Raw genomic sequence first — 24,685 nt, forward strand, 5'->3', positions numbered from 1 at the left:
CTACTAATGTACCTATATAATTGACTTAAATGTTACGATAAGCTTCACACTCTAGAATCTTGATTCAATTGTCCTAACTATACAAAAAGTATAAACTCTTTCCTCCCTTCTTCTTAAACCTCTTCCACTTTCCTCTCATATCTCAAATAATGTGAGCTGATCCTTAATTAACCTCTTCCACTTTCGTGCTTCATATCTCAAATAATCTGAGCTGATCCTTAATTAAAATGAATATGTTTACTCTTAGAAAATAAATAAATAATAACCCTTAAAATAAACAGCCAGCAATCATACACAAGAAGCTGATTATACCCTTACAAAGACCCTTACAAGTAGTGTAACAATTGGACTTTTAGGCACGAGTTATGCGCTTAAAACCCTGCCGGGTAATGAAGCTAAAACCTGGTTCAGACAAACATTCACATGTTCGATGTGAAACATCGAGTAAAGGGAGATTTTCTCCCCAGCAGAGGAAGGGCATGAAGGCACCCAAGTTTCAGGTGCAGCTGCATCTTTGTATTTTACAAAAACATACTGGAATTGTAAGGCCTCTTTCATTTTCAGTTTATGCTGCTACCTCAATGGCACATTATAGTACAGAAGGAAATAGCCTATGTCATGAAGATAAGGAGGAGGAAGTGGATTGGCATATTCTCAGAGCCATTCAATATAGAAATTCCACTTTAAAACCTCATATGATCGCCAGGTGGACTTCTCATCGTACACTTTCTCTTCTGCAAAAGTTAAATGCATACCCAAAAATGGCTATTTGTTTTTTTCAATTCATTAAACAGTACTCTGGGTCGTGTCACGTTCTTCATTTCTATTCAACAATTATTCGTATTTTAATCCAATCAGGAATGAAATACAGAGCTCTTTTATTGGCCGGGGAACTCTTTCAGGAATTGATCCCGAGACCATCAGATGTTTTTTATGCTCTGATATATGAAAACATGAATACCCCGTTAACAGCCACTTTAGTTGAAGTAGTTATTAAGGCATACACGAAGTCTGGAATGCCCAAAAATGCCTTGGAAATACTTAGTCTGGTAGAGGTGGAGGGGCATGTGCCCTCTGTTTTTTGCTTTAATTTTCTTCTAAAAGGTTTGATTGATCACAATGAAATAAAAATGGCATCCAATGTGTATGCCCAAATGAGGCGGATGGATGCTTTTCCTAATGTGTATACTTATACCATATTGATTGGAGCCTGTTGTAAACTAGGTAGATTAGATGAAGCGGATTATTTTTTGAGGGAAATGGAAGTTTTTGGGGTCATTCCCGACGTTGTCACGTATACTACCATTATCCATGAACATTGTAAGATTGGCCGAACAGAAGTAGGTCTCAAGCTTCTAAAGGATTTGGAGAAGAAAGGTGTTGCATTTAACTCTTGGAGTTACAATGTGCTTATCCATGGATTTTGCAAACAAGGTGAGGTAAATGATGCAAGGAGGGTTTTTGAGGAAATGCGTACCAAAGGATTAGTTCCTGATGCTTATAGCTATAGCAGTCTTATCAATGGATATTGCAAAAAAGCTGATGTTGTAACCGGATGTCACCTGCATAGTGAAATGGTGGCGAGTAATATAAAGCCGGACAAATTTACCTGTAGTTCTCTCCTTTACGGTCTTTGTAAGGTTGGGAGACTTGACAAGGCTCTAGATTTTTTTGAGGAACTTAAGAGTTCAGGGTTTATCTTGGACCGGGTCATGTACAGCATTATGATTTATGGGTACTGTAAACAAGGTTATATGGCCGAGGCATTAATTTTTTTCCGTAAAATGGTTGAGCAGAATTTGGTTCCAGATATTGTTAATTATACCATCTTGATTCATGGGTACAGCAGAAAAGGTAATCTGGATCAGGCCTTAAAGATTTTTGAAGGTTTGGTTGGCAGGGGTGTAGTGGCTGATATTTATGCTTACAATGCACTCATTGGTGGACTCTGCAGGGAAAACAATGCCAACAGAGCTCTTCAACTTCTGGATAAAATGGTGGATCAAGGTATTGTCCCTAATGCAGTTACTTGGACAGCAGTGACTAAGGCAGTGTGTAAAGACTACAAAGTACAAGAGGCACTAAGATTCTTTGAAGAAATGTTAAAGAGGGGCCTACCTGAGAGCGTTGATATTTACAGTAGTTTGATTTGTGGACAATGCAAACAAGGGAATACTGGAGAGGCTCTTGAGCTGTATCCCAGAATGTTGGAAGAGGGATACATCCCTGATGTTATAGCATTCACTAGTCTTATAGATGGGCTTTTTAAGAAAGGTGACACTCATGCCGCCTTAATGGTGTTTAACAGTATGTTGAAACAGAAAATTCTGCCTGATGTGGTTACTTACAGCACCCTTATGGCAGCCTTCTGTAGATTAGGAGATTATGACAAGACTTTTGAGTTTTATTCCGAAATGGTGGGAAGAGGACTTCCACCTGATGTTGTAACTTATTCCATAATAATTAATGTATACTGCAAGACAAATCATTTGCAGGATGCTCATGGCTTGCTCTATCAAATTAGGGGAACAAGAATAATGCTAGATGTTGTTTCTTATACTACTTTAATCAATGGGTATTGCAAAGCCAACAGCATGCATGACGCTCTCAAACTGTTTAATGAAATGGAAGAAAGCGGAATCTCACCTGATGTTGTTGCTTACACAACTTTAATCGGTGGATATTGTAATATTGGCAACATGAAAAAGGCTGTGGAGCTGCATGATGAAATGGTGAAGAAAGGGATATTACCTGATTCTGTTACTTACTCAATATTAAATATTGAACTCTGCAAGACCACAAAGTTGCATTGAGCAGGAAAGCAGCTGAAAGAATGGAAAATCGGAGTTTGGTGTGATGTCAGCAGGAGCATTCTGTAGTTGGTAGGTTTTACTGGTAAATATGTTTTTTTTTTCTTCTTTACTGTTAGTGTAGAGTTTATTATATAAGATTTCTTTCATCTTATACTGCAAGCTTCAATTATTTATTAGGAAGAAGGCATTTTGAATTCTACCAGTAAAAATTCTTTCTTGATTGAGACCACGATATTAGACTTAATTTCTTACCAAATCATGACATAATGCAATGATCATAATCAGAAAATTCAACTAGTCTCTGCTTTCTCTATGAGTTAACACTCTATATAAACTGGGGATAACAATGTGTTACTACTTTGTCAACTATTCCTTCTTAGCAAGGAATGGTACCCTGTGATGATTGCTATTATTTCACATCCACAAAGTTCACCTCCTGAAGACAGCATATACTTGCATCACTATCACAGGAGCGAGCCGCAAGTAATGCTCAGCTCCTTCTAAGTACTTGCCCTCACTAACATTTCAGATGCCAGTCATTCACACGTAACAATTATAATGACTGGAAAAAGGGCTCTAGCCATCTGATCTGTGCATTGGGCTTATCCCATCAGCCTCCTCACTTCCTATAACTATCAACCAGCATACTTTTCTGGATTGTCGCATTCATTATGCTCAACAAGGTGGAATAATTTTATTTAATCATCAAACAGTGGACTGAAATCATTGACAACCTTTTGAACCTAAAAAACCTTGAGAAAACAAAATTCTACCATAAAAATATCTTCAATCACAAACCAGGGCATCCCACATACCTGCGTAAGGTAACTAGCATATAAAAGAAATAATGTTTGCAAAACTCAGAACCATCTCGCATGAACTACACAAATAGAGTCAGTAGAAGACCCTCTTGGAAACTAATAATTTGTAAACATGTGAAGGGCGAAACACATCTCTTTTTAACACGGACACTACATGAAGTAAAATGTGAAGCACAGTAATTTGCAGTCATAACGTTGTACATGAAATTTCAAATCAAGACAATCAACCAAATCTTGAGAACTGAGAAATTTGTTTTAAAACTAGATGCTCAAAGAGTCAAAAACAATTTATAAACAAGCAAGGACAGCATAATGAATCCTACAGAGCAGTTTTACCTTAATGAGGTTGTACAAATCCTATGTCTCTGTCTCTGTCTCCCCCCTTATTTTTCCTAATTTTGCCAAAATCCCATTCGCCCTGGTTTCCTCCATATTTTGCCAAAAAATCCCAGTCTTCTGCTTTTATGCTTAAGGTTTACTAAGATTTTTAGCAATTTGACCAAATTTTCTGTTTTCTAATGTATAATGTTTTTTTTACCCTTGCCAATTAAATGCCATTCAGGATTTTTGCAACATGGAAAGTTCATGTCTGGCAAAGGGTATAAGGAGCTTCCTTGGGAGTTAATGAAGCATGGGCTATCTCAAAGGGTTGTGCACTTAAGACCTCTGGAGATAATAATGTCGATTCATGTTTATTTTCTTTGTGTGCCCTAATCAATCTGTTCTTAGCAATGTGTTTTATTTAGTTGAATACAATTTGAGATTTCAATGTTTCATCCTATATATTTTGTCCTTGAATACTGTTTTAAGAGTTTTGGATTTTGTCTTGAAGTCTGTCCTTTGTGGGTTTTGCATTGCTGTTATTTGCTTGCCAAGAAATGGATGGTTCATGAATTTTGTACTACCTGGATTGAAGATTTGCTGATTTCAAGAGCTGTTGCCTTGGAATCAATTGCCCACAAGTTTATGTTTTCGGAGTTTTGATTAAATATACAGTATACCCTTTTCATGCCCTGTGTGTTAATGTCACGGATATTATGCCCTTTGATGAATGCCAAATGATGATTATTCTAAGAAAAATCTCTCTTGGAGGATAGCTTTTTCCAAATGTGCAAGAATTTTTAATATAATCCCGTAGGCCATGTTTTACCATACAATAGGCTTTGAGTTTGAGAAGTCTCTGTTTTCTGCACAATGTGATCTTAATGAAATGAAATTTAAATTGATTTCTAGTCACGAAGCTTGTGTCTTGAAATTTTGATATTTGCCTGCAGTTGTAGCATTATGAGAGAATCAAACTGCCAATTTTTTTCTTTCACAAAGAGGATACTCAGCCCCTTGCAACTGAATGGTTATGTCCTCTGTATTTTGCGTAAGTATTCTACAATTAAGTATTTCTATATATTTCATGTAGTCATCCCATTATTTTCTTCTTCTACACTTGCTTTTTCTCTATTGCATGATATCCTTTTCAAACCTTGTTTTTTGATTTATTTTTGGTATATGTATATACTTTGTTCTTTTAATCTGTATTCTTGAGTTTCTGCAAGTTGTTTTTGTCAAAACCTTGCTTTTTCATATTTTTTGTGCCTTTATTGTCCTCGTTTACTTCCAGTTAGATATTTACCTGCTCTTATGCATTTTCATTTGCTCTCTTCAGTACAGGGAAGAAGTTCCCAAAGTTGTTTCCCAAGCATAATGGATCCATTACACGCCAGTTGTTAGAAAAGAAGTCATGAATGCTACATTTGTTGGAGAGAATGATTATTGAATTCAACTTCGATAAGAACTGCAAATCGAGCATAATATTGTTCATAACTGGAATGCTGGAATGGTCTCATCTATGAATATATTTGAAAAAGCATTGAGTATTCTTTCCTGTGAGCTTCAAGTTTCAACAAAATTTAGATATAAGACTGGTGTTTTAAGACTTTCTTATATCTACTATACAGGTCACTGTTTGAGCTGTTATGTTGCCAAATTGAAAACTGAACTCAAGCTAATGAGATCCGATCATGTACAATTCTTAGACTGTAGTAGCATTACATTTACATGGCATTGGCATGACAATTTGAAAATGTAAATGGAACTCAATTACATGGGTTTAAAATTAGAAAACGAAATTAAATCAAACCTGACATCATAAAAATGGCAGCTTTTAAAGAAAATTGAAGTTTATTGAAAAACCTGTGTATTTTTCAAAAAGAAGAAATAAACTGTGTTTGACCAGGTCAAAGGCGTGCCAGTTTGACCTGGCAAAACCAAGTCCCCAGGGGCTGATTAAATGTGCCGTTTAGTGCTTCTATAGCTTGGACTACAGTTTTGAAGTGTGACATTGAGTTTCTCTTTTGAAGGTTTTTGTTCTACATATCTGGCATAGACCTACCTAGCCTTACCATTTGAGTATATTTCCTGATGCTATCCTTAAGCTGCACCACATTGTTTGAGATCTGACAGATGCCCTAATGAAGTACCTTATCGAGATAAGGTATTAGCTTTCATTGGTTCAGGTTGTGAATTTTATTTGCAATGAGAAAAGAAGCTTGTTGATTGTCTTCAATGCCATGCTTGAGTGGGAATAGGTGACAGAAGAAAACTCAAGTGTTGTGGACATCATGCAGGACAGGTGATTGTCATAGGCAGCAAAGATTTGCATTGTCATAATTGCTCCTTCAAGTTTTTAATGAGCAGAAACAGCTCTGCTTTAGCAATGCTTAGTTCTGTCACGAAATGCATGCGAATATTAGAAAGGTTTGTCTTGAGAAACAATGAACTGAGAAGACCCAGGTTCAAACCCACTTTTATAGGCTCCTCAAGAAGTATTATTAACACTATGATAAACAGCAAGAATCCAAGATTTGAGATGTTGAGACTCCAATTATTGAGGTCCGAAACAAAGGAACATAACACTTTGTGGATTAATGACATATGACATTCAATGAACTAAGAAAAGAAATTTATTCCAAGAATTCAATGAGCAAAACAATTCTGAAAAATGACAAGATAAATGAATTCCTGAAAATCAGAAAATTGAGACAAGCTAAGAAAAACTAGTTCTCTTGTTGGGGAGGGAAGCCCGCACTCCTAAACACTTTCCCCTTTGTTTGGAAAAGAACACCGAGATGGCATTTTTGTCTAGTAAAAAGACACTTAATGTAAGAAGAGCATTCAACCACATTTTTTAGATCTCTTTTTATAAGCAAAGGTGTCGTCTAGCTGCATGAATCCAGTTGATTAGAATTCCACGGAGTATTGCAGTTTGTAATTTGCAGATTGAAAGTTTTTATATGATTCTAGAATATTTCTCTGTCAACAGTGCACCTTCAAAAGAAAAAAAAATAGTGTTACACTCATAAATATTACAAGTACCAGCATAGCATGCCTATTTGATCAATATGGCAAAGTGCATCAACACCTCTGAGAGATTCAACATGCAGTTTAATTTGCCGATAGGCAATTCCCTGTGGGGTTGCACCCCCACCAGAATTGTCTCACGCTGCGAAATCGTCACTTCCCGTCGCCGCCGAATTTTTGCCGATAAGTTTTCTGTGACAGCTCCTATGATGCGTGGCTAGGGTTTGTATTGCTGGCGTTTCATTCAATGGAAAGTTATTCCTCTTCCACATCTGCGCAGGGCGAGAGTAGGCAAGAAAGCCGTTCTGTTGATGTTTCCACATCTGCGCAGGGCGAGAGTAGGCAAGAAAGCCGTTCTGTTGATGTTTTACTGCAATTTCTTTTCTTCTATCAGCTAAAGCTGTGACTTTTAGGGTTTTGCAGGTCAAATTTTAACCATATAGATTTTAGAATTTGCATGATGATGTTTTAGGTTTTTAACCCTGTATTTAGGGGCATGGATCCTCCAGCACCGCCCAGTAGCTCCTTTGGTTAAGCTGTTGATTCTGTACTGGTAGAATAATTGGTATTTGTCTCTGGTATGGCTGTGTACAGGTTGAAGGCGTAGCACAACTTGATGGCCGTAAGCCTTGCATTTGGGATACTTATACGCATTCGGGTTAGTTACTTTTTGGGGGAGAAAAGGAAATATAGAATTTGGATGGGCGCATTGATCATTTTGACACATAAAAGGGCTAAGTTAAAAGTGCATGTACAGGGAAAATGTTTGATGGAAGCACAGGGGATGTTACTGCAGATCAATACCACCATTATAAAGTAATCTCGATTACTACACTATGCTTAATTGGTTCTGGGCTGCTGGTAATTTTAAATAAACTATATTCATCAGCTTTAAGTTTGCTTACATGACTGCTGCAAACATTTTTTCAGGAGGATGTCCGTCTGATGTTTAAAATGGGATTGGATGCATACAGATTTTCCATCTCATGGTCTCGGACTCTCGACTAATACCTGGTACTGCCAGAGAATATTTTCTTTCAACAACAAAAATAGGAATAGCAGTGTATGCTTATTTTTTCTTGATGGTCTTGTCTACAGTACAAAATTCTAAAGGATTAAAACTATAAAAATATTAAACCCTATTTTTTAATTACATATTATGTTAACTTGCTGTCCCCTGCAGATGGAAGGGGTGCCATCAATCCAAAGGGATTAGAATACTACAATAATCTCATTAATGGACTCATTCTCCATGGTAATTGTCACATGAAAAGAGCCCAAGCTTACTCATTCATTGTAAACCCAATATTTTCTGTTCCCAATCAAATTAATTTATGTTATACAGCTATGAGTAAAAGAAATCTTGGAACTCTATACAGGATAAAGAAACTAAATTGAAAATTGGTGTAAGTTAACCCAAAAACATATGATTGAAGACATTTGTAAGATTTGCAGGTATTCAACCGCATGTTACCTTATTCCACTTCGATTTGCCCCAGAGCTTGGAAGATGCCTATGGAGGATGGCTCAGTCCCAGAATAGTGTAATGTTTTGATCTATAATTCATATTGAACTTGGTATTGCATTGTAACTTGTAAGCTGTACTTAATAAAAATGTTCAGAAGCCGGTATCTTAAGAAGTGGCTATGGTTATTCACGAAGCTAATCTTTACTCTTTAACAGATGCCTAACAGTTTTTGATTTGCTGTTGTTAAACAGAGAAGATTTCCCCCTTTAAGTTATGACATTGGTTGGTGGCCTCCGCAGCGCTGTTCTTATCCATTTGGATTTGGCAACTGTAGTGCAGGAGATTCTACGGAGGAACCATATATTGCTGCTCATCATGTTTTGTTATCGCATGCTGAAGCAGTTGAACTCTACAGAGAAAATTTTCAGGTTGTAATTTTGAACACTTAAATAGGGCAATATTTATTCTTATGAGTGATTTGCTCATGCTCACTTCTGAAAATGCTAAAGCACTCTCCCTTTGGTTTAGCCCTAAACGAAGAAAATAGAAAAGCCCTTGAGGGCTATCAAACCGGGGCTTGAAATTTGGAGCGAAGGACTTTAGCTTTTAATAGGCCCATAAAGTTATGGTTTAACAGCTGGATAATTCTGTTTTTCCTGCAGGCCAAGCAAAAGGGTTTTATCAGCTTGGTCATTCTGGTGATGTGGTATGTCCCATTGACAAACTCTTCCAAGGACATAGCTGCAACTCAGAGGACTCTTGATTTTCACAATGGGTGGTAAGTGTTTACTGAATTGAAATGAGAGAATGCTTTTGAAACCCGTGATAGAATTTTACATCTATAAAAATTTAATTTATGATGGCCCTTTTCTTTCTCAATGTCCAAAAGGTTCATAGATCCCCTTTTCTTTGGAGACTATCCTTCCAGCATGAAGAAGAATGTAGGCTCCAGGCTGCCCAATTTCACCAAAGAACAATCTAAAAAGCTAAAGGGATCTTTTGATTTCGTTGGGTTGAATCATTACGGTACTTCCTATGTTTCAGATTCATCTAGCCAGTGGATTGCTGCTGAAAGAGATTATATGAGAGATTCAAGCTCAAAGCAAACAGGTACATAGTAAATTGTGAAACACAAGCAAAGCCTGGAATATTGGTAAATCATTTTAGATACTAATGCATATATATTTGTGTGTGTAAAGTAATGCGAGACGATGTCCCTATTGGTAAGGTAAGCCCATAATTTATTCCTTGGCTATATGATTTTTTTTTTAATGTTTGAGAACATTTACAATCAAATATATTTTTCATTCGCCAAAAACAGGAAATACGTAACTTTTGCATCTCAAAATTCCTGTTTACATCTGAAATTATGATTTTTCAAGTAATCTAGAATCTAAGTTGGCAGGGATTTATCAGTCTAATGAATACTGAATAATCCTTTCTCAAAATGTATCAGTGACTATTTCTTATCCTGCTATGATGTCTGATACTTTTCAATGTAAGTTGAATCACCAATAATATCTTCAGCGGCTATATTCTATCTGCAGTCAAAAGATTCCACAAGTTGAAAAGAGGTAAAGCTGGAAATAGGTTATAAGGAGCCATTCTAACCAAGAAATGTCATTTATGCAAAGTTTGGAACTCAAATTAATCAGAACGAGCTATCTGGGAAAAATCTAAATTCCCCTTGTAGATTTGAACTATTAAGATATCTCTCTTCATCACTACCACTTATAAGGATAGAGAGACATTATTTTAAGAGAATGTCAAAGTTTGGAGCGGCTCGACTTGCCTTACAATCAACTAAGGAGAAAATCTCTTGGTGAAGTTGTTCCCAACATTAAAAACCTTCAATTGAAAGGTTTTCCTACAGGGATCCTTTCCGTGAGAGGAGTAAAATTCTAATGGCTTAAGCAATGGACCTTTTGGCAATCACCTTGATGGTGTTTCCAACACAAGAAAATTCTAAATCTTTCTTAGTGCCTTCTGAAGATATAATACCACAAGCACTTGCCAGTTGCCATACTGTTAAAATCACCAAGATTTAGATTTCTTTGCTAATTTTTTAAAGCCGTGTCAATATTGACATCTGTTTTAAGACTAGAGCTGCTTCACTGCATAAATATTAATTTTTTTTAACAATTTCTAGGATGGGATTACAGGCTAAGGATTGGATCCAAATAGCGATATAATTGCATAATTAACAGGAAATTGTGGCTTATTTATGGGCTCCAAAATTACTCATTCCTTCTCTGTCCAGAACAGGAATAGATAAATCATTGCACCGCTCAAAATTCTGAAACGTAGAATTTTATGATTTCCAACAGCTTTAGCCGGTAGCCCTTTCTTTTGACTAGTCAATTTTCCCACCATCACAATTACTCATTTATGTGATTGGCAAAATACTATAACTATTGGTTACAAAAGATAGACTTTTTATATATTAATTTTCCAGAGACGTGAAAAATGTCCATCTCTATCTTGTAAACTTTAACAATAAAGGTCAAATATATGCCCTATTCAGCAAAAATGGGAAATACCATATTTTTAGGTCAGGAATCAAGATTCGTCCCTTCTTGATCATTGTGATGAGCTGATATCTGGAATTCTAATTTTCCATGTAATCCAGCTATTAACAATCAAGGGATTGATACCTCTTAGTCTTTGGCTCTTAGCTAAAGAGGTTTCAGCTGAGGGCTCATGCTCCCATATCCGATAGCCAAAACAACTTTGTGGATGAAAAATCCTCCATAAAAAAAAATCAATTAAGAGATTGTATTTTAAAAGATAAACAGGGATTTTGAAAGAGCCCTAACCCATGTACAGAGAGAGCATTAACCATTATTGGAAGATTTGATCAAGTCACGCTATTCACAAGTTGAAAGCACATAGTATATATAGATAATATCATCAACTGATATCATCATTTTTTAATAGTGAATATTTTACCTGATTGATTTTGGAATGTAAGCAATGAATAGTTTGTTGGACCACCTAGGCCAAGCTTTCTATAATCAATGCAATAACATTTCTAAATATCAGATCTAGCATGCAATACCAAATCCCACAACTGCTGATACCCGATTTTTTACATTCTTGATGTTTCTGAATTATAAGAGATTTTGGACGAGATATGTGAAACTGTAATGAAAGAGACTTTTCTGATAGTCAAATTGGTGAGGTTATCCAAATCCAGCAACAGTAGCAGGGTACACAGCACTAAAGCATCTAAATCATTTTAATAATCTTTTTGTTAGTCTACTACCATAGTAACATCAGCAAAGGCTTCATCAACAGTAAGGGGAACCTCATCTCCGGAGGAGACATCATCCTCCAGAGAGGAGTCAACAGAAGCAGACTTAGAAGCATAAATTGTCAAATGATCTTCGATAGCATCCTTCCACCAAGTTGCAGCACCTCTATGGCGTGAGAGAGAACAGTCCGAAGCTAAGTGACCTGTTGAGAAGCATCTTTGGTAGCAAAAGGGGAGGCCTTCATAATCCACTGATTGGGTCCAAGGCCTATCCCCAACCATCAGAAACACGTCCCCAGGGAGGGGCTAAGATATGTCAATATCGATTACCAGACAGGAAAAGGTTGAATGACCCATGGAGGTCTTGGCATCATCAACTTTCAAGAAGCTACCAATGGCCTCAAAACACAAAGGCTCCCAGAAATGGAGGGGAAGATTAGGGAGGTGGACCCAAACCGGACAAACAATAAGAGGTTCGGTAAGGGGGTTGAAGGAAGTTGTCCAGGGCTTAATAGAAAGAGAGTGATCTCCCCAAGCCCACAACTTAACCCAAAACCAAATCTTGATCCAGAGTAGAATTAAAAGAAGCAATGAAAAATCCTTTATGAATGTCTAAAATAGGGACAGGAAAAATATTACTACTAAAATAGTTGTATTAGCTATTGGGATCATTTAACTTATACTATGCTCTTATATGTTTAGAATAATGTGGAGGTAGAAACAGTCCAGACAACAGTTTGGTCCTTAAACTTTATTGTTCAAAGGCAAATGTATGCAAATTTTTCATCCAAGGTTCTGTTGACGTGTATTTTGTACACAATCATACACAGAATAAAATACCCAAGGGTACCTTATCCTCTCTTGAATAAAGTCTCTGATTGCTGAAGATGTCGCAAAAAAAGGATCAATCAGGGTGACTCCAATGTTCTTTTATGTAGGGTCTCTACGTGTGGATAAGCACCAGTGGTCGTTGTGATTGCTGTTTCATCAAGGGGCCTTATGTCAATCCGAACTGCAGGAACAAGATTTCCTAATACTAACAAGTTCTCAAAAAAGATCAAAAGAGTAGGGCTTGCAAGAGATAAATTCTAATCTAATCCTAAGAACAACTCAATGTAGGCTAGACTTGGCAAGGTTCTACCAACTTCAGTATCGCCAAGGAATTACAACTTTACTGAAACTGATGCGATCTTCTAAGGTGAGTAATGATTTTTCAAATCATCAAGAATCATAGGTACTACCATGAAGGTACATATCAATGACTGAATGATGAATGAAGGTTTATGCAATCCAAATATTTCCAGTCGACCACACAAGGCGTCCTTACAATCAGTAAGAAGCTAGTGGTTTGGAGTACGAATCTCACCAAAGATCAAGCCCAACACTTAGTCCTTCAAATTTAAATACTACTTTGACTGAGGATGATTCAAGAAAGTAAACAACCATGAAGATAACCACAAGAATTGCAATAAAACACCATAACTTCAATATTTTATTGATCTCAAAGCCATCATGAACAACAATTGTTTGAAATTCCTTCTTCAAAGCTCAATCTTGCTACAAAATACTTGCTTCTCAAAACTCTAACTATTTCTTATTGCTCTCTCTTAACTCTATCTCTATATCTATCTATATCAAAATGAAAATGAATGAGGGTATATATAGCATCCTCAATTACAATGAACTGTCCAGATCAAAAGAAGATAAATGGCCAAGATTATGACACCTAAACCCTAATTAGGGTTTATTACAAATAGTCCCCTTTTTATTGAACAATATTAAATGCATAGCCAAATATTAAATTTTGGCACAAAAATCTAGGAGACACAGACCAATGACAATTAAGGTGCCACATCATCTATAACAACCTTTCTTCTAGAATCTTATTTCCCTTCCAATGCTCTTTCTTAGCATATGCAATGAATCTAGACACGATTCCCTCGATCTCAGCAATTGGAATCTCGGGAAGATTCCTCATTCGTTCTTCCAAGTGGATGACCTAATCGAAAGCCTTGAGAAGAGCAGTGTCCCATCCAGGTTCAAGTTCTTTGATTTTCTCAATCAGGAGCATGGTAGCAAACATCTGATCCCGTTGCTCATCTGTAATAACATTTCATCTTTGCAAAAGATGACCTTGACTCTCTCTTCTAATTCCTGCAAATCCACATCTGTCTCAACTGCAATCCTCCTGCCAAGAATAGTACATAATACTTCAAACACCTTGTCCTGGATCGGATGGATAACTTCTTCAACTTGATTGCATTTGCTACTGATGTCCTCAAAAAGAACTTCCTTCATCTGGAGTAGAGTTGATCATTGGAGTAAACTATGAGGTCCTCCATCCACTATCTTTTCTTGTGCTAGGACCTTTCTTGATGTTTGTCTGATTACTTGCAGGACAGGAATGATAACATCTTTAGTATGAGCAAAGGCGGCTACCGTCATCATTAGGTTGTGGATGATCTCAAGAACCTGGATAGCTCGATGAATGGTCTGCATCATTCTTGTTGCAAATTCAATAGCAACTGTATGGGATTTGTCAATCCAAGAGCTCATAAGTTGGACCAAACTCTTGACTCTCTCTGCCTCACCAACTGACTCAAGGGGAAGTGCTTGCGTAGGAGATACTGCTGGATCCTGACGCCTCAAAGGCTGATTGAGATGGCTAAAGTAGCCTCTCCAAGCACCGACCTCTCGCTCAAGCTTCCTATTCTTTTCCATTTCTTCTCTAAGCTTGTCCTTAAGTGCCTCAAATGAATCAGTGGCCTCATCCAATGTCTGCTCGGCTGTGAGTGGACCAAGCTCAAATGTTTCTACATCATATTCTTCTGCGAGGATCTCACCTTCATACTTGTCCACTGCTGGTGTAGCTATCTGCAATTTCCTGGATCCTGTCTCATCTCTGATCATCTTGGACATCTTAGTGGCCTTCCTCTTTTCTGTCACTTCCTGAGAATTTCCGACAAGGCTCTCTAAATCAATCACATTATCTTCGTCCTCAATCACAATCACCCTTGTCAGTCTCTCCTTTAACCAATCTGGAATGGCAGATCTTGTTTCTCTAACCTGTATCTCTTTAGGCAATGTTTCTTCTTCTCTGAGAGGAGATGTCGCTTCGTCATCATTCTTGTCTTCATGTAGCTCATTGACTTGGAGAGATCGACTTGATGAACGTTGAAGTGCCTGTCCTTCTTCCTGTTTATCGTTCTGTACCATTGATTCCATAGATTCCTCCATTTCAAGTGTCCTCTTCTCTTGTCGAGAAGATGTGCCGGATGAACGGTCTCGATTGGCCTCTTGCTTCTTCTTGGAGGATTCTTTTTTCTCAGGTCTCTCTTTTCTCTTTGAGCCTCTAGGATGGAGATTACCCTCACTTACGCTTCGAAGGTTGCCTTCGCTTGTGCTCCTGGTATTAGGATTACCTTCGCTTACACTTGCTCCTTCTTCTCCTGGCCTTTCCTCCAAAGTAAAAGTCATAGATATGCCCTGCTCTCTCAACTTTTGATGTTGCACATCAACCCATCTGCGAGTACAAGACAAAATTGGAGCCATCAAAACATCTAGATCCAAAATTTCAAGTTCATTCCAATCTAGCCTCACTGCTTTGCTTTCTCGGTCATAAGAGGATTGGAGATGTCTGCCACTGTCCTGAGCTTGGTCGGCCACTCTGTAAATTTTGCATTTCCTGATGAAGTCTAAAGGCAATCTGGAATGCATCTTTCTTTTCACTTCAAGATCATCTGAGAGATTCATCATAAAGTCTTCCATCTGAAACTCATGCTTGTATTTTCTTCCGACTGTCTCCTCTATATACCCATAAGGATCAAAACTCTCTCTCAAAGCAAAGAATGAAAATGAATATAAGGCCAACTCCTTTTCTGCATCATCCATGGCTAGAGCATTAGGACATACCTCAACTGAATTTCTAGTATGATTGGCACAGGAACTCCATTTCCATGCCTGTGTCTGAATGCCTTCGCATAAGCTGCCAAATGTCTAGTTACCTCAAGTAACACTATTCTGTCTGTCGGATATCTTGGCAACATGTAGGGAGGTGAAGGACATCCATGAACTCTAATATATGTAAACTTCTGGAATTGGATAAACCATGCATCGTACCTCTTTACAAGCTCTTGTGCATCTTGAGATAGCCGATTGTGAATCCCGCCTTGCAATGTCCTGGTGATGTTCATCGTGAAGGTATCATTAACTAACTTGTAGTTGCTTCCTGGAGGATGATGCAAATGAACATAGGAATCACAAACTCTGACTTCCCCGGGCCCTCTTCCGATCACTCCTCTGTGAGGTAGTCCTGCATATTCAAAACTCCTGATCAAGGCGTATATGATGTATGAACTCATGTGGAAAGACTTGGTGGCCTTCAATCTTCTTAATTGTACGTCCAAGCAATGGCTAATCATCCTAGCCCAATGAATTGTTCCTTTTCCTTGAACTATCACTTGGATGAAGTAGAACATCCACTTCTCAAAATAGAAGGCTTGAGGAGCTCCTGTAACTCGGTTGAGTAATGTTATCAAATCTCTGTACTCCTCCTGGAAGTCGATCCTATGTGGTGTGTTTGGAATCTTGCTTAGGCGAGGACGACTCTTGAGTAACCAATTCTTGTTGATGATGCTCAAGCAAGTGTCTGGATCATCTTCGTACATGGACCTGGCTCCTTCTAAGCTTTTATAAATCATATCTCTGTGCTCCGGAAGATGAAGAGCTTCACTGATAGCCTCCTCTGAAAGGTAAGCCAAAGTATTTCCTTCCTTGGACACGATCGATCTGGACTGTGGATCATAATGGCGAGCACACTTGATCATCAACTCATGGCACTAGATTGCTGGAGGGAAGCCGGCCGCCTTGATAATGCCACTTTCAATTATTCTTCTTGCGACAGGTGATGGCTTGCCAATGTAAGGGACCTCTCGAAACTTCTTCACACTGAAGTTTCCCAAGCTGGTATCTCCAATGTTGCTCCACTTCGACACGATCTTGGTCTCCAATTCTTCGTTCTTTTGATCTTCCTTCATGAGGGCTGGACGACTGGTGGATGCTCCTGCCTTCGGGGTCGCCATCGTGACACCTACACAACATTTCATAATGAGCAATAGATTTTGAAATATAGAAATATAAACTAGATTAAAGATTGAATTTAGGAAACTTCATGATAAATCCTTGAATTATCATTTCCTAAATATAATGATGCAATTTTGGAATTCAAGATTCAAAATTCAAAATTCAAAATTAAGGCTAGGACGATTCAAAATTCAAAATTTGGACAAGGGAGATCTTGCCATACCTTTCTTGAGAACTAACTCTAAAAAGATGCAAAATTAGGAAATTCGCCTAGGCAAAAATGGAGATTGGAGTCTTCAACGTGAGCTTCTCCTAGCCAATGCACCTCCTTTATCAAATTCGCCACCCTTGGGGTCTTCAACGCTTTGAGGGAAAATTCGCTCCAACTCTAGTCAAAAACAAAGTTCGCACTCCTCCTTGGATGGAAATTTCGCTCCCTCTATTGCTCTTCCAAATTCTCGCATGCAACAATGATTGAATGATGGTTTAAAATGCTTGAAAGTACCCCTCTTATATAGGCGCTCACCTCCTTAATTGCACATAGGCCGACTTTTGGAAATAAGACAAATAATAAATAAATTTTAAATAAATGGAGGCCGACTTTTGTAAAAATATGGAAATATAACCCAAGCGCTCTCCCTTTTTTATTCAATTTAATAATTAATTAATTTAAATGCCTTTGTATTTAATAATTTCGATTTTTTAAAAGGCCCAATCAATTATTAAATGCCTTATGCGCTATTTTTTTAAATGCCATTTTAATCAAATAATTCAAAGTTTTATCGAATTTTAGCATTTAATGTATTTCAAAATTTATTGGCGCCAAAACATGAGAGATGTAAGGGATACTAACCACATCGCTCTGGTCCCTGGGAGAGGGACAGGAGCGCCTTAGCCAACTTGGATGGATTTTTACGCTCAAAGTCACTTCCTTTACGTCCAAACTGGGATCTTCATTCGTAACTTGGAGCTTGATCGATTCAATTTTTTGAAATGAATGCCTCCTAGACCATTTTTGCTCTGGTCCCTTGGTGAGGGACAGGAGCGATTTTTGCTTTTACTCCTTGGTCCTTGCCTTTTAAATCATCAAATCAATTTGCGAGGTAAGGAATGATCATCCTTGTTTGTCTTGCGCATGTTTAACTTGTCCACTGTAAAGCAAACTCGATATTCAAGTGATTTTCGCCCTGGTCCCTTGGTGAGGGACAGGAGCGAACTTTATATTTGAGCTCAAAATTGTTGACTTTCGACGTTAGCTCCTTGTTCATCATCTTCCAAAAGACATCTGGGATCTTGCATGACCTCGCCTTGACGTAGTTTTTGAAGGAAATGACCAGTTTAATAGAAATCGCCCTGGTCCTCCAGTGAAGGACAGGAGCGAACTTTGGTCCATGGCGCAAATCCTTAATCATATTGATATCAAATTGTCTTCAAGGCGTAAAATGTTATTGCTTACTCCATCTTGAATGTATGAAACGAAAGTGACATCTCAAAATTAGACATACTTGCATATTTCGCTCTAGTCCCTTGGAGAGGGACAGGAGCGCCTTGGCCACTTCTCATCACATTCGTGGTCTTTGTAACTTCACTTTCCCTCGAAGCACCTCCAACATCTTCGCCACCTTGTGCCTTGGCTTGGATCTGACCAAACTTGGAAGAGAAGTCTTGATAATTTGTATTTCGCCCTGGTCCCTGGGAGAGGGACAGGAGCGATTTGGCAATTATAGGCTCAATCATTCTTTGCCAACGTTTAAAACTATCTTCAATGGATTCATTATGCTTCCCTTCACTTATCTCCAACATGGAACTTGTTCTAACTTTGTGGGAAATTTGCCTTATAAGGAAATCGCTCTGGTCCCTTGGAGAGGGACAGGAGCGCCTAGGACAAAATAGGTTTCACTTGTGCTTTGCAATCTTCAAAATTATCTTCAATAGAGTGGTTACGCCTTCTTTCATTTGCCTCAAACTTAAAATTCACTTCACCTTCGCCAAAAACTTGTCCTTTAAGAAAATCGCTCTGGTCCCTGGGAGAGGGACAGGAGCGCCTTGGGCAATTTCATCAAGTTTTTGGGCTATTTACCACTTCGTTCTTTTTTGAGGCATTCCAAACATCTTTACCATCATGCCCTTTGGCTTGGACTTAACCAAATTCGGAAGGGAATGCTAGATAAGGTATATTTCGCCCTGGTCCCTGACAGAGGGACAGGAGCGATTTTGCATTTATTAGCTCACTTGTGTTTCGCCAACTTTCGAAATCATCTTTGACGGATTGGTTGGGTCGTCTTTCCTTCATCTCTGGCTTGAAATTCGCTTTCCCTTGGTCCAAAACTTGTCTTGAAAAAAAAAAAATCGCTTTGATCCCTTGGAGAGGGACAGGAGCTACCTTTGAAATTTGCCTTGGTCCCTGACAGAGGGACAGGAGCGAACTTGACTTCTTGGTTGATTTTCTCCTTCATGGTGCATTCAAATTATATTCAACGAGTAAAATGTACCTTCCTTGTTCTTCTCAAATCAAGAAATCATTCAAATCTTGCAAGGATAAGGCGATCTTGGATTTCAAGCTCTGGTCCTTCAGTGAGGGACAGGAGCGATTTTGTCATTTTAGCACATTTCCTTGTTTGCAAATTACTTCAAATTATATTCAATGGACAAAAGATGCCCTCCTTGATCTCTTCCAATCCAAAAATCGTCTTGGTCCTGCAAGGACAGTGTAACTTTGAGAAACAAGCTCCGGTCCTTCAGTGAGGGACAGGAGCGAACTTTGTCCTTAAGGCCAAATGTTCAATTTTTCATTGCAAATGACTAAGTCTGGATGCTCCATTAGGTTGATTTCATCCCTTATTACGTCCTTGATGCTTTAATTTGATCAACTAAGGCCAAAAATGCCCTAAGTAAGCCATTTCGCCCTGGTCCCTGGGAGAGGGACAGGAGCGATTTGACCTTAAACCTTGAAAAACTTGCCATTTTTGAGTTCAAAAATCCTCAAAATCCTCAATCCATGTTCAACTGTGTCTCCTGGCGACCCTGCACAAGACAAATGAAACAAGTTAATAACCAAGATGCATAAAAATACCAATTTCGCCCTGGTCCCTGACAGAGGGACAGGGACGATTTTACCTCTATAGGCCAAAATATCAAGAATTTAGGCTTTCAGTCACTTCACAAGGCGTAATTAGGTTATCTCCAAGGCCAAGGATCAATTATCAGAATTTCCAAAATTTGGTCAAAATTCATCCAGACAAGATTGCACAATTCCATCACTAACACTTAGGCAAAATTTGAACTTGCTTTCAAAATTCCGACTAGACCTAGACAGACACACCTGACATCCTGACAGACTCATCTCATTCCAAAATTGCAATCCATACGAGGATGCTCAATAACCCTCAAAATTGACTGGACTGCGGCTTGAAAATATCAAAAAAGGAAACCCTAAGGCTTAGCCCTAGTCCAGACGACTCACTCACTTCCCCAAAATCCTAAAAGCAGAGAGAGAAACAGGCAAAACCGAGCAAAAAAGAGGGGGTCCCCATTTTAATGGGGCGATGTGTGAAATGGTCACAACAGGTTCTTGTCAACTGCAATAAATGAATTTGACAAGCCAAACTTGCAAGGAGAGAGTAACTTTGGACCAGTCTATTTTGACCGATGGAAGGGTATTTGCCATCAAGCCTGCAATTTGCAGAATGAAGAAACTAACTAGAGGATTGTAGGGAACTGAACACCGCAACTCGTTAGAATTATTAGTGTAAATTCATACCTTTATTTTAAACATTTGGTTTTCCACTTTGCATTTTAATTAGAGCTTGGAAAAGCAATTTACATCTTGACAGATTCAATGAGGATTTCTATAGATGATGATCAAGTGGGTGTCTGCACATTGCTATAGAGTAGTCTAATGGCATGTATTATTTGCATCACGATTGTTCAGTGCAAGTTGTGCATTGTTAATTAGACCTAGCACTATGCTTCTTAATTCCATCACGAAAACCCTTGTAACTGAACTTCAAATATCTCTCTTAACTGCTATTCCAGACTCCATGAATTCACCAAGAATGACAGCGATCTCTAATAGAAAAAGTTCTCTATCTCAGATGTTTATGAATTCCAATATTTGCTAGATCTTATATTGAGAAGCCTCAAATATGTCACCTATCGTAAGGCATTCATTTTTGTGAACCATCAAATGTGATTATGTGAGTTAGCAAGATATTGTCTTTTGGAAAAATGGTCTCGTGGCAGGGGTCAGTCTATCTCTTTATTGTGATGGCAAAACGTCAAGTAAGATTTCATTTGAGAGTACTTTGGTCTTCTCTTGGGTCAATGTGAGAGTTGGAAGACATTATATTAGACTTATACCATATTTAAAGACAAAATTGATTGTATAAATAGGGCAATACCATTTGTACAAAAGAATATGTCAACTCTTTTGGCTTTTTGATAGTAGAGATGGTTACAGTAACATTGGCCTAAGTGTTGAACCTGCAAGAGGCATGAAACTTGCAAAATGGTAAGGTTCGGCTTTTCCAAATCTTTAACAAGGAGTGATATGTAATACCAATGCCATTGTAGACACTGAAATCTCGCTAATGCTGAAGATTTGCATGAATGTTAAGAGTGAATAGTTTTTAAGCTTGTCGCAATTTCTATGTGTTATTCTAACTTGCATTCTTACAGCCACTGCAACAATTGTTATGGTTTTCTCCATGCTGATTTTGTTTGGCTGGGTCCATACATAATATGTCTACTTTATTCGGATGGTGTAATGTCCCAACTTCAGAATTTTTGGGAACACAGTGAATGACATAACCTCACACTTGGGAAGTGCAGAAGAGGTGGCAGAGTAGCTGTCAAAATCCATCTTTGCAATCACATTCGGTAGCAATGATTATATAAATAACTATCTTGTTCCTGGCTTCTATTCAAGCAGCAGAACATATACTTCGGAGGCCTACAGTGACCTCCTCATATCTCATTTTTCACAACAATTAGTGGTGGGTTTGTGAATTCATATTTGGTGGCTTCCATGAAAGAATGGTGATGTTTTCTTTAATTATAGTTATTAGAAACTATATTGGATCCTTCTGTACGTAGACGCTTGTAGTTTAGATGATGCTTATGATGAATGACATAACCTCACACTTGGGAAGTGCAAAAGAGGTGGCAGAGTATCTGTCAAAATCCATCTTTGCAATCACATTCGGTAGCAATGATTATATAAATAACTATCTTGTTCCTGGCTTCTATTCAAGCAGCAGAACATATACTTCGGAGGCCTACAGTGACCTCCTCATATCTCATTTTTCACAACAATTAGTGGTGGGTTTGTGAATTCATATTTGGTGGCTTCCATGAAAGAATAGTGATGTTTTCTTTAACTATAGTTATTAGAAACTATATTGGATCCTTCTGTACGTAGACACTTGTAGTTTAGATGATGCTTACTGAAATAGTAATCTGTTATATAGAGGTAAAGATATAGAGATAGAGATGCTAACATCTCTGTATACTGACATGTATTGATTAAGAGATGGGAGATGGGTTATGTATGTGTAGAAGCTATACAACTTGGGAGCATGCAAGTTTGCATGGAAATCAATCTTCCAGGGGCACATTTTGTTTATGGGGATGCTTACAGTTCAGTTACAGACATAATCAACAATCCCACTTCTTATGGTAAGTAACTGCTTTATTTAGACGTTTAATAGTTCAATGGTCAAACAGGGAATGATACTATAGCTGGCATATTTTTTTTACAATAGATTTATGATAGCAATTGGTTTAATAGTGTATATTTTCAATCAATGTTTTTCAGTAATCTATAATTTCAAAATCAAGAAAAAATGATCCGCAACAGAAAATATACACAATTAAAACCAAAAGATATCAAACATCTAATCAATGTTCAGGAATAGTCATACCTAACTCTACTTATACATCAAATGGGTCAACAGTCAATGAAAAGCAAGATGTTTTAGCGGTGACTGTGACATATCTGTTAATTTTAACACTTTCAGATTAACTAAAATCAGAGAATCAGAATTTGTTTACTGATTAGGTTAATTAGTAAGGAGATTTATAGTTTCAGATTTAAACACTGAAGAAAAGAATTAAATAAAGACAAGACACAGTTACCCTGGGAAAACCTCCCAGGAGGAAAAACCCAGCCAGAAAAGATCCTGGGATCTGATTATGGATTATGGTTATGTAATCATTACAATACTTATCTCAAGAACTTGTAGAAATAGAAGTTGCTGTCACAGAAAGAATGGCAGATTGGTTGACTGTCATATGTGTGTTGATTGTTGATGGCTTGCTGCTCCTTTAACCCAGATTTGCAGACTCTCAAGGAATTCGCACTATCTTCACTAAGTTCGCTTTCTTCTAATGATGGAGTTCACACATCAACTGGCAGATTCAGATTGCTGATATGACGGATATGATTTCTGTATGTGCAGATGTAGACTTTCTTCCTGAGGTTCGCATTATCCAGACTTGTATATTTCGCATGAAGTGAATGCTTGAATTGATCATTTGTGATGAGGGTTAAATGCTCATTTATATGTGGAGCGAATCCTTTTAGTATGTCGGCCTTGCGAAGTAATAAAACCTTTTAATTATTTAATTCACTAAATTGCTTAATGCGAAGTTAGGATAGGCCCTATCATGAGGCGTGTAGATTTTAGTGAAGCGTGGAGGTGAGGCGTGGAGGTATAGGGCCCAGCCCTTATGCGTTGGAGAAGGGGCTGGCCCCCTTAGGCGGATTCCAATCTTGCCCAAGGCAATTGGAATCCGCTGCCCTAATTACAAACAACAATATCATGGTTGTTTTACTTAAACATTTAATAGCTCATAGTAGATGTATGATTGTTTTTTGTTTAACCATGCTCGATGAATGCCCCAAAACCAACTGACGAGCAACCTGGCCCTGCAATAATTGAACCTGCAATTATGCACTGCTTTAGTTGAGCCAAATTTCCTACTCAATCATCAGAAGGAATTCGATCTGCTTAAACTGATGCTTGGTTAACTGGTGAAAGGAAAATATTTCTGAGTATTTTATAAGTATACAGAACATTTACAAATTTAGAGAGGGCAAGAAAAATTAATTATTTTGTTTTCATGACTACCTTCCATTCTAATATTTTTGTTTCTTGTGTTCTTCTACAGATCAAAGAAAGTGCAGCTCTTCGTTTATTCGAGATAAAAGAAAGTGAAGCTCCCTGTTTATTCAGCCACATTTATACATTGATTTTGTAACATTTCGGCTGACACATAGATGATACAACCCTAAATTGTTACATCATTATCGTTAATAGATGGATAGATCGATTGGGAGGTTGTAAATGAGATGATTTGATGGAAATATGTAATGGGGATAATATTCTTGACTTCTGCTGTCTGCGAGCATATCCTTCCCATTTTTCCTTCTGAATGACCGAATTTCGCATTTTTGAATGAGTAAATTCATTTTAATATTATAAAATTGTAATGTGAATGGCAATTCAGGCATGGTGTTCTTCAACTTCATATGATAAATTGCTATAATTGCTATCGGCAGTACAAATTGGACCTTCCTCAGGTCCAACCGCTAGTATTTACAACTCCACATGAATAACTATGATGGTATTCCTTGCAAATACACAAGAAATTTAATAGTTCTTCTACGAGATAGATCCAATGAAATTTACTCATTCTAACTCCTATTCAGCAGAGGTTTAGCGTTTCACTATGCAGATGGATTTCTTACCTTGAATAGAATTGGTACCTAAACGAACTCTTGCACAAGTTTACATTCTAGCCGATGCTCTTTTGCAGTGTTCACCATGTTCCCAAGCATACATCCATTAAACATGAAGCTGCAATCTGCTTGTGTATAGGGAATTTCTGCACA

General features: G+C 37.9%; 1 protein-coding gene across 12 annotated transcripts; it reads left to right on the plus strand.

The window, feature by feature from the left end:
- The first annotated feature begins 322 nt into the window (after window positions 1-322).
- Window positions 323-24,261, plus strand: LOC131063813 (beta-glucosidase 31). 12 transcript variants are annotated; one of them, XM_059210764.1, is made up of 13 exons: window positions 2,865-2,882; window positions 4,909-5,006; window positions 5,295-7,275; window positions 7,583-7,646; window positions 7,746-7,849; window positions 7,963-8,002; window positions 8,172-8,243; window positions 8,444-8,531; window positions 8,791-8,884; window positions 9,119-9,234; window positions 9,346-9,566; window positions 9,656-9,684; window positions 23,962-24,261. In XM_059210764.1, exons 5-13 carry the CDS (start codon window positions 7,751-7,753, stop codon window positions 24,049-24,051), a joined length of 849 nt encoding a protein of 282 aa, XP_059066747.1. In that variant the 5' UTR covers window positions 2,865-2,882; window positions 4,909-5,006; window positions 5,295-7,275; window positions 7,583-7,646; window positions 7,746-7,750; the 3' UTR covers window positions 24,052-24,261. The 12 variants fall into 12 exon arrangements, 7 of the variants coding, with proteins under 7 accessions (XP_057853740.1, XP_059066746.1, XP_057853741.1 ...); XM_057997757.1 differs by lacking the exon at window positions 5,295-7,275 and having other exon boundaries at window positions 2,749-2,882; XM_057997758.1 differs by lacking the exon at window positions 5,295-7,275 and having other exon boundaries at window positions 2,761-2,895.
- The last annotated feature ends 424 nt before the right edge of the window (window positions 24,262-24,685 follow it).

Source organism: Cryptomeria japonica, chromosome 8 (genome assembly GCF_030272615.1).
Source record: "Cryptomeria japonica chromosome 8, Sugi_1.0, whole genome shotgun sequence".
Classification (NCBI taxonomy): domain Eukaryota; kingdom Viridiplantae; phylum Streptophyta; class Pinopsida; order Cupressales; family Cupressaceae; genus Cryptomeria; species Cryptomeria japonica.

Excerpts from the sequence above, each read along its gene's own strand:
- LOC131063813 (XM_057997757.1), top strand. The coding sequence starts at position 4,983 with ATGGTTATGTCCTCTGTATTTTGC. Across the intron at positions 7,647-7,745 it reads GGATACTTATACGCATTCGG|GGAAAATGTTTGATGGAAGC; the intron begins GTTAGTTACTTT and ends GTGCATGTACAG. Across the intron at positions 8,885-9,118 it reads TCTACAGAGAAAATTTTCAG|GCCAAGCAAAAGGGTTTTAT; the intron begins GTTGTAATTTTG and ends TTTTTCCTGCAG.